This window comes from Saccoglossus kowalevskii, chromosome 12 (genome assembly GCF_978046115.1).
Source record: "Saccoglossus kowalevskii chromosome 12, keSacKowa6.1, whole genome shotgun sequence".
Taxonomy (NCBI): domain Eukaryota; kingdom Metazoa; phylum Hemichordata; class Enteropneusta; family Harrimaniidae; genus Saccoglossus; species Saccoglossus kowalevskii.
Window position 1 is genome coordinate 12,756,868 of NC_140652.1, and position 10,187 is coordinate 12,767,054.

Genomic DNA, 10,187 nt, shown 5'->3' on the forward strand with positions numbered 1-10,187 from the left:
TTGTTTGGGTAACAAGGTATTTCAAACACTGTTTTTGGTAGATCCTTTACCATCCATTCTGACCACCAACCTCTAGAATCAATAGCAAAGAAACAGATCAACAAGATGCCAGCCAGACTACAGAAACTAATCCTACAGATTCAAAGATATAATTACAACATAAAATATGTGCCAGGTAAAGATGTACCCCTCGCTGACTGTCTATCAAGATGCATAAACACCAAACAAATAACCTTCCAAATACCTGATGTTGACGTACATATACACGAAGTCTCAACAATGAAGCCATTTGTCATTGACCACACCCGCGAACTCACTGTCAAAGATCCAGTTCTCCAGGCCTCAATCCCATACATCACAAATGGATGGCCTAAAGAGAAAAACAAATGCAATGGAATTACTCATGCATATTGGCAGCATCGCTCCGAGTTAGCCATCCACAATGGTGTAGTATTAAAAGGTCATCGAATCATCATCCCAACGGGAATTTTAGATCGAGTACTCCAAATACTCCACAAACAACACCAACGTATAGAGAAAACACGTCTCAGAGCCAGACAATCGGTATATTGGCCTGGTCTGAATGCAGACATAGAATACATGATAAAAGATTGTAACCAATGTCAAACCTATCAGAGAAGTCAGTCAAAACTCCCAATACAACCTATCTACAGTACTGAACCCATGAACACGATTGGTATCGATATATCGGAGTTTGAAGGCTCCCAATACCTTTTAATCGTTGATTACTATGCTGGTTATATTTGGGCATATAAATTACATAACATGACTAGTTCAACTGTCATCAGCAAGATTGATGAAATATTCTCTAATTTTGGATACCCAACAGACTTAATATCGGACAATGGGCCACAGCTTACAAGCAGTGAATTTCAAGAATATTGCCAGACACATGAGATAAGACATACAAAAAGTGCACCCCATCACCAACAAGCCAATGGACGCGCAGAAAGGAATATATACACAGTCAAAAATAATGCTCAACAAGTCTCTTCAAAAAAGGGAGAAAAACCTGAGGGAAATCCTGAAAACATTTAGAGACACTCCCATTACAGCTGATATCCCATCTCCATTTGCGTTAATGTTTCCCAATAGAAAGGCCAAGACCAATCTCCCATTTCTACAGTATGGACGTGATCAGTCTACAAATAGTTATAAGGAGAAGATTGAACAGAGAGCAAAATCTTATGGAAGTCAAACGGACATTACACCACTCAAAACAAATTCTCTATGTAGATTTCAGAAAACACCAGGTTCACCATGGCAACCTGCCATAGTCATTAACAAATTATCTGACAGAAAAAATAAAGTGCAGACACCTGACAGCACTCAATACCATCAAACCATCACATGATAGGCCAACTATGGATATGCAAACCAAGCATAGTGCAAGCAAATTGAACCAGAAACCACAAGGAATAAACAACACACCTAACAAAATTAACTCGCCTGCCAAAGAAAGACCAAAGAGACATTGCAAACCTCCTGCAAAATATAAGGATAAGGATAAGCATAAACTGTCGAATTTGAAATTTCCACTGTGTTTATCGAGTTCCAGAGTTTTAAGTTGATTTAATATTTAGATTTCCCATGTATGTTTATTGAGAAAACAAACAAAATCGTTCCAAATAGGAATTTATTATCTGTACCAATAGTCCAGTCAATTTATGGTTTGACCCATCACAAATTGCAACAGAAATAATTTCTTCACAATACATTCCGGGAGGTGCCGGCATACTAAAAGTCTAGGAAAATCTAGGCTTCCAAAATATACCTAATTTGCATATATTCAAAATGGCCGTTAGGTGCATTTTACAACATGGAAAATATAACTATTAGGACATATCTTTAATTCTAGATGTGTGCTTCTCGTATCCCCCGTAGATAGAGCTACGTGTTGACGCCATCTATGGTACTTTCGTTTGTATTGACATCTTGGAGACTATTATGGGCTGTTGAGTAAGCTGACCACACCGGCGATTGACTTTTCGGGTTTTCGACGTTCAGTACGCCTGTGAGAGAACATTATAGACCCAACAAAGTAGGTTAATTTCATTGTAACTGTTTTATCTTTTAGAGTTTATGTTTTAAGAGATTCTGAGTGATAATTGTGAATCTTTGATGTATTTTTCGAAATATCGTTTCACACGTGATTCCGTCGTAGTACATTGTACGTTGCCTTTGTTGTTGACAAACTGTCATTTTCTGTTTGAAGTATTCAACGCTTGGAATAAAATATTATCCCCTGAAGCACTTGTGGGTGGTTGTTTTTCGAAGTGGTTAATCACAAGTACGGGTATAAAAGCACCTAGACCCCGGAACAGTGAATATTCGAAGTCTGTATCTGCAGTGAAAATTAGTCTACACTACGGAGAGAAACCAATCCCGTGATCAGCAGTGTTGTTGAATGCACACATCCGCACTGATTATCAGGAGTAAAGCACGTAAGTGAAATAGAAAATATGGCAAGTAATACAAAATCTGAACCTTTAGAAGATAAGGAAGATGAGAGATTTGAATGTGATATCTCACAGCGCCCTCAACGGCAGAGAACTCTCTCAGCCAAAGCTCTTACTAACAAAATTATAGAAAAAGAGAACATTTTACATGGGCTATGGCAGCAAACAAAGCAAAAGTTATCATGTATCGAAATCACAGACCCCAGTGAAATAATTTCAGAAATTGAGTGGCTCAGTCAGCAGTATGCCTTGACATGGGAGGAGTTAGAAGCTCTGTATGAGAAAGACAAATGGGGTGATTTTCGCGATGATGCAGAATACATGAAACAAATATTTCTTCGAAACAAGCGAATCATTGACACAGAGATTAATGAAGCAAAGATGAGACAAATGAGAAAAACTACATATCACAAAGAGCCATACGAACCCTCAGTCTCGAGCTCATCTTCCAGAAATAGCATACACACTACAAAGTCGTCAAAATATGGACAATCAGTTTCAAGCTCAAACATATCCAAGACGTCGTCCAGACTTAGTGTAGCGAAAACACATGCTTTGGCGAAGGCTGAGGCATCAAAGAAAGAAGGAGAGTTTGAAAGAACTATAGCGAAAGCATTAACGGAGTTAGCAGAGCGCAAAGCCAAAAATAGAGTCCTTGCGGCCGACAAAAACGCTGCAGCTGCTCATGCAACAGCCACCGTTTTACAACAGGCTGTAGACGAAGAGAATGGACTGTTCCCTACAACCCCAGAACAGAACACAAACATTCGAAAACAAACAATGATGGCAGTTTACAATTGCAAGAAACTCATACTACTAACCCGCCGTCGAATGGAATATCGATTCTCCCATCCACACTACGAGCTGAACAAATTTCTGAGTGACCAGTCGACAAACAAATGACAGCACCGGAGAGACAGTTTGGAATGACAGACTGCAACACAAAGCCAGTTTCTGAAGAATACATACGAATACTGGCTCGACAACGCCTGCCAGTGTAGGAGCCTGAGATTTACAGCGGTGACCCCGTCATGTTTTGGCCTTGGAAGAGAGCGTTTGATTCCCTGGTGCAGTCGGCTTGTGTGTCAACTGCAGAGAAATTATCCTTTCTGGGCAAGTACACCACAGGTACAACAAAATCACTGGTAGACAGGTATCGACTAAGAAACGTAGACAACGTAGAAAGAGCATACAAAGAAGCCTGGGAAGAACTGGAGTCAAGATTTGGCAACCCGGCTGTCATTTCCTCAATCATCATAAAACAGTTAAGTACATTCAGCAAAATCAAAGCTGACGACAACCAGCGACTTCTCGAACTTGCAGACTTGCGCGTAGACACAGTTGCACACATGAAGGACCTACCTCATTTGATTATACTTGATACTCCACATGGAATGAATCCAGTTGTTGAGAAGTTGCCATCATATGTACTGAACAGATGGAGGGAGAGAGAGTGGCGACTTACAAGCAGATCAACAAGAAATTCCCAACATTTCAATACTTCACAGAATTTCTTACAACCGTAGCAAAAACACAGAATGATCCAGATGTTCCCCGCTTTAATAATACACAGATCAGACCAGATAAAGGTAAAGCAAGTCAACAGCACAGAACCCGGGTTTTCTCCACAAACACAAAGGATGATACCAAACAGTGTGCCTACCACGAGTCTCCTGGCCACGATCTGACCAATCAGAGAACGGCTAGAACTATGTAGAAAAAGGGTTTGTGCTTCCGGTGCACACAAACACATCTTGCCAAAGACTGTACTGCTGAGATAATATGCACAACTTGCCAGAGTAAGAGACACATAACCTGTCTCCATTCATCACCTGCAGAAAAACCACAAACGACCAATAAAACAGATACAAATCAAGAAGTTACTACCAGGTGTACAAGGTTATGTAAGTGTTCGGCAGGACGTTCCTGCAGCAAGATAATCTTAGCAAAAGTGTACAGAAAGGGTCGGCCTACTGAATTCATAGAAACATATGCGGTTCTAGACGACCAGTCTAACGCTTGTATGGGAACTACTAGTCTCTTCAATTCATGGGAATCCACGGCCCTGACCTAGAATATGAACTTTCCACTTGCAGCACAAAAGGAGAGAACAGGAAGGGACGGCGTGGTGTTGACATTATCATTGAATCCTGTGATGGACAGAAACGATACCCACTCCCAGTAGTACTAGAGAACAATGACCTTCCCAGCGACAAAGGTGAAATACTAACACCTGATGTATGCAGAGCATTTGATCACCTCAAACCGATCACTAATAAGATTCCAGAAATTAGAGAAGATATAGATATAGGTATAGAACTCCTCGTTGTCAGAAATTGTCCTGAAATATTAAAGGTGAGAGAGAACAGAAATGGTCCTGTTGGTGCTCCTTGGGCTTAACGCACACATTTAGGATGGACTGTATCGGGTGAGTTATGTTTAGAAACAACTAGAGGCACAATTTGTGCTTCTGTTCATCGCACAACAGCAAGCTCCGATGTGACATCATACAACACGAACCAGTGTACCAGAGAAAGATTTCAGTGTCACAATCACATATATGCAAAAGATATAATTGTACCTAAACCAGATAGGAATACTGACATCTTTGAGGAGACAGCAACGGATGAGAATAAATCGCTGTCGGTAGAGGACAAACAGTTCTTGGATATCATGGATAAGCATTCTCATGTCAATACTCAAGGCAATTTAGAACTTCCCCTACCCTTTAAACAGGAACCAGAACAACTGCCAAACAACTATCAGTCGGTATTTAATCGTTTCAACAACCTTCGGAACTAGTTCAGATGCAATCCAGACTTGTTGAACCTATATGTTCAGTACATGGAGAAATTAATCAAACGCGAACATGCAAGTCCAGTTCCAACAACTGAATTGAATGCAAAGAATACATGGTACTTACCACATTTCGCAGTGCAACACCCTCAGAAATCTCAGATCAGAGTGGTTTTTGACTCGAGTTCAAAGTTTAATGGTATATCACTCAACGATGTCCTGTTACAGGGACCAGATCAAATGAACAGTTTGCTTGGCATCCTACTTAGATTCAGATGCAACCCAATAGGCATAATGGGAGACGTGGAACAGATGTTCTATAACTTCCACGTCTGCCAAGTACATAGAGACTACATGCGCTTCATGTAGTTTCAGGATAATAACCCGACAAAACCGATAATCCAGTACCGTATGAACATGCACATTTTTGGATATATGTCATCCCCGGCCATTGCCACATATGGCCTAAGAAAGATCGCTCATGAAAACAGATTGACCTACAGAGATGACGTGAGTGAATTTATACACAAGGTTTTTTACGTAGATGATGGCCTCACCTCTCAGCCTGACATCGCAACAGCAATCAGCATTATCCAACGCACGCGAGAGATGCTAGCAACGAGAAATATTAACTTTCATAAAATCGCATCAAATGACAGACGTGTCATGCATGCTATGCCCAGCGACATTCGCGCCAAAGACTTGCAGCTCTTCAATCTTAACCGAGACATGCTACCTATGCAGCGTTCACTAGGGATTCAGTGGTCCTTACAGGGGGACACATTCACTTTTAAGGTAGACCTGAAAGTGAAACCGTTTTCACGGCGGGGAGTCTTAGCGACTGTGAATTCGGTATTTGATCCCTTGGGAATCCTGGCACCAGTTACGTTGGAGGGCAAACCTATTCTCAGAGAACTCCTGAAGGACGAGACAAACGTACGTTGGGACAACCCCTTATCAGAGAAATACCTTCCCCGTTGGAATCGGTGGTGCAGTAGCCTGACAAGCGTCGAGCGTGTTCACCTGAATCGCTGTTACACCTCCCCAGACTTTGGTTTGGTTAAAAAACGCGAATGCCACGTCTTTTCTGACGCCAGCGACATAGTGATAGGTGCCGTCGCCTACTTATGCTCGATGAACCACGAAAACAAAGTAGATGTTGCATTTCTTCTCGGGAAAGCAAAATTAAATCCAACCCATGCCGTATCAGTGCCCCGTTTGGAACTTGTATTGGCTACACAACTAGTGCAAGTGATTACAACTGAAATGCAAGATGAAATCAACACAGTGATTTATCACACAGATAGCACTATAGTATTAGGTTACCTCCGGAACAATTCTAATCGATTTCAAGTTTACGTGGCGAATCGTGTCAAGAAAATACATAGCTGCTCCTCTCCAGTTCAGTGGCGTCATGTACCCTCAACTCAGAACCCCGCTGACCTTGTGTCGCGATCAGTTCCTGCCCAGAAGCTCACTTCTACTATGTGGCTATGGGGACCAAGTTTCCTTTGGCAACCAGACTATGCTCCAGAAAGAGAGCTATCCGATGCTGATCAATACAAATTTGAACTACGAGAAGATGATCCTGAAGTACGCAAGCAACCCAGAGCGTTCCCAATTTTGGTTAGCCAGTCAAAACTAATAAGGCAAAACGAACAAGATCATTTGGGCTCAGAGAGATTTAGTAGGTTTTCCAAATGGAGTTCACTCAGGAGAGCCGTAGCAAATCTTATAAACTTAGCAATTGCTAACAAGAGAAATATGCGTGGAGAAAAGAACACACCCCATCACGTAACCTCAGACATTTTGATTCAAGCCGAAAACGTTATTCTGCATACCCTTCAGAAAGAACATTTTCCAGAAGAATACAGCGTATTATCTTCTTCAAATAACAAAACTTTGACGAAAAAGAGTTCACTTTACCAACTAAGTCCATTTATAGACAGAGATGGACTCATTCGTGTTGGTGGCAGAATTGGCCAAGCAAACTTCGATTTCGGTGAACGACATCCCATACTGTCACCTAAGGACAGTCATGTATCTAGACTCATAGTAGAGCATGTTCATCAACAAGTACAGCACCAAGGACGCCAGTTTACAATGGGTGCCATCAGATCCAACGGGTATTGGGTGACCGGTCTACACAACATGGTAAGAAATGTCATAAATCAATGTACAGTGTGCAAGAGATTAAGGGCAAAACCCCTGACACAAATAATGGCCGACTTGCCAACAGACAGACTAGAAGCAACTCCACCATTCACCAATGTCGGCATAGATGTTTTTGGACCCTGGAACGTGGCTGTGCGGAAAACCAGGAGTGGAGTGGTAAGAGCCAAGCGATGGGGAGTCATATTTGTTTGCTTATATACTACCGCTATTCATATAGAAGTCATTGATTCTATGGACACCTCTGCCTTTATTAATGCGCTCCGTAGATTTATCACTATAAGGGGAGTTGTGAAAAGACTGAGGTGCGACAACAGTACCAATTTCGTGGGTGCCAAAAATGAACTCCAGACTGCGATGAAAGAACTTAATCATGGTCACATTCAAAAATTCTTGGCAGAACAGGCATGCGAGTGGATCTTCAACCCGCCTCACGCTTCTCACTTTGGCGGGATCTGTGAGTGACAGATCGACACTGTAAGACAAATCCTGAACGCTATGTATGTGCAGCTAGGTAAGCCACAATTCAGTCATGACCTGCTAACTAAACTGATGGTTGAAGTTTCTGCTATTGTCAACAGTAGACCCATCACAACTGTACTCTCAGACAGTAAAGATCCAGTGGCGTTGACTCCAAGCATGATTGTGACTATGAAAACAGGCCCAGTGCTTCCACCTCCAGGTGAGTTTAGCCAGAAAGACCTTTACAGCAGAAATCGATGGCGTCGGGTCCAGTACATGGCCGACCAGTTCTGGGTACGATGGAAAAGAGAGTTTCTCCAGCATCGTCAAGCTCGACGAAAATGGAATGTGATCAAGCCTAATATCAATGAAGGAGATATTGTCATACTTCAAGAGAAGGATCAGTCCCGAAATGACTGGCCTCTTGCACGTGTCATCAAGGCATACAAAAGAGAAAACAACCAAGTGCGTAAAGTGGATGTGATGGTTCACAGGGATGACACAACCCGAATTTATCAGAGGCCCGTTGTGGAGCTTATTCTCATTGAAAAGTGTAACAGACAATTTTGAGTAGTTATTATTTCATGTAAAAATATATTTCATGACATTTTTAGGCGGGAGTGTGCCGCTCGTATCCCCCGTAGATAGAGCTACGTGTTGACGCCCTCTATGGTACTTTCATTTGTATTGACATCTTGGAGACTATTATGGGCTGTTGAGAAAGTTGACCACACCGGCGATTGACTTTTCGGGTTTTCGACATTCAGAACGCCTGTGAGAGAACATTATAGACCCAACGAAGTAGGTTAATTTCATTGTAACTGTTTTATCTTTTAGAGTTTTTGTGAATCTTTGATATATTTTTCGAAATATCGTTTCACACGTGATTCCGTCGTAGTACATTGTATGCTACCTTTGTTGTTGACAAACTGTCATTTTCTGTTTGTAGTATTCACCGCTTGGAATACATGATTATCCCCTGAAGCACTTGTGGGTGGTTCTTTTTCGAAGTGGTTGATCACAAGTACGGGTATAAAAGCACCTAGACCCCGGAACAAGATGACATTTTTTAGATATTCAAGTTGCTGCGATATGGTTTGGTCTGTGTGAATGTATGTAATTGTGTAACATTTGATTGAATAATAATCCCATTTGCATAACTCCTATATGGCCGTCAAAATAATATCATTTAAGTGTGCAACCTCAGGCGGCCCCTCGATTGAAGTCTGTTCGTCGTAATGACTCTGAGAGCCACACCGTGGGGTGAGGGGGAAACATCGATTCTAGTGACCTGATCTTTAACACCCACCCGGAGTCAGCAGAGTCTAAAGTCAAATCTCACGCCCTGATCGGATCATTTGGTTCCTCCCCAGACACAATTCTTTGGGGTTCGCTGGAGGGGGGGGGGTGTACATGGAATATTTTGACCGGTTAGTCGGAAACAATCAATGCACTGAGAGCAGAGTGACGACCCTCAACCTTTGAGTTGCGGCCAGCCCACTGGAACGAATTGTTTTGCGTCACAGCACTCTGAAGTCTCAATGGCGGAACACACCAGCCTCCTAGACAAGGAAACACAGCCATTAGTGGGAAACCACACGTCTAAGTGGGATATCCACTTGTCATCTGGCTCTCGCAGCAGGGGCTGCCACTGTACAGCGGAATGCAGTTTTGGCTGTTTTCACTGGGCGCACCACCGCCTCAGTTACACAGGCTGGACCTCCACCACCCTCTTCTTTTATTGAGAATGGAAGGAGCTTTTTAGTGCTTGGGATCCCACTGACCAGTTGGTACAGTAAAATCGGTATGAGCTTCCTGGAAACGCCGAGCACCATATTTTCTGTGCTGTTTCTACTGGTTAGCCTCATACAGATACACCCAGTCAGCGACTCCCTCAATTTGCCCAGTTCGACCAAGTAGTCAAGCGTGGGGTGCTCCCCTTCAGGTTTTGCATGACTCCATACATACATGTATTCTGGAAACGTGATGTGTACCAGTGCAGCAGTAGCACCACCTATCGGTACACATCAACGTGTACCTGGCTGGTAGTTGGTAGATGGCTGGCTTCTACACAACCCAACAAGGAGTGGTAGGTCAAACAGTAAGGCTAATACCAGATTCTCTAGACCATGTCTATGTCCTAGTAAATCGAGTCCCACCCTCAGCCAACACAACAGTTGGTCTTCCTGGCCAGGGAGTTTTACAAGGAGGTGGGCTTGGTAAGGTCGCCGCAGGCCCGTTGCCTAAAGACCTAGCCGAATGCCTAGTCAGCATTCT

At 42.6% G+C, this 10,187-nt stretch overlaps 3 protein-coding genes across 3 annotated transcripts; all 3 read left to right on the forward strand.

Moving 5' to 3' along the window:
- The first annotated feature begins 3,511 nt into the window (after positions 1 to 3,511).
- Positions 3,512 to 4,006, forward strand: LOC102808297 (uncharacterized). The gene has a single exon (XM_006825769.2). The coding sequence runs from the start codon at positions 3,512 to 3,514 to the stop codon at positions 4,004 to 4,006; it is 495 nt and encodes a 164-aa protein (XP_006825832.2).
- Positions 4,007 to 5,693: 1,687 nt separating this feature from the next.
- On the forward strand, positions 5,694 to 7,913 carry LOC146735529 (uncharacterized). Its single transcript, XM_085505897.1, has one exon. The coding sequence runs from the start codon at positions 5,694 to 5,696 to the stop codon at positions 7,911 to 7,913; it is 2,220 nt and encodes a 739-aa protein (XP_085362023.1).
- Positions 7,914 to 7,946: 33 nt separating this feature from the next.
- LOC146735530 (uncharacterized) lies at positions 7,947 to 8,480 on the forward strand. The gene has a single exon (XM_085505898.1). It carries the CDS (start codon positions 7,947 to 7,949, stop codon positions 8,478 to 8,480), a length of 534 nt encoding a protein of 177 aa, XP_085362024.1.
- Positions 8,481 to 10,187: the final 1,707 nt, after the last annotated feature.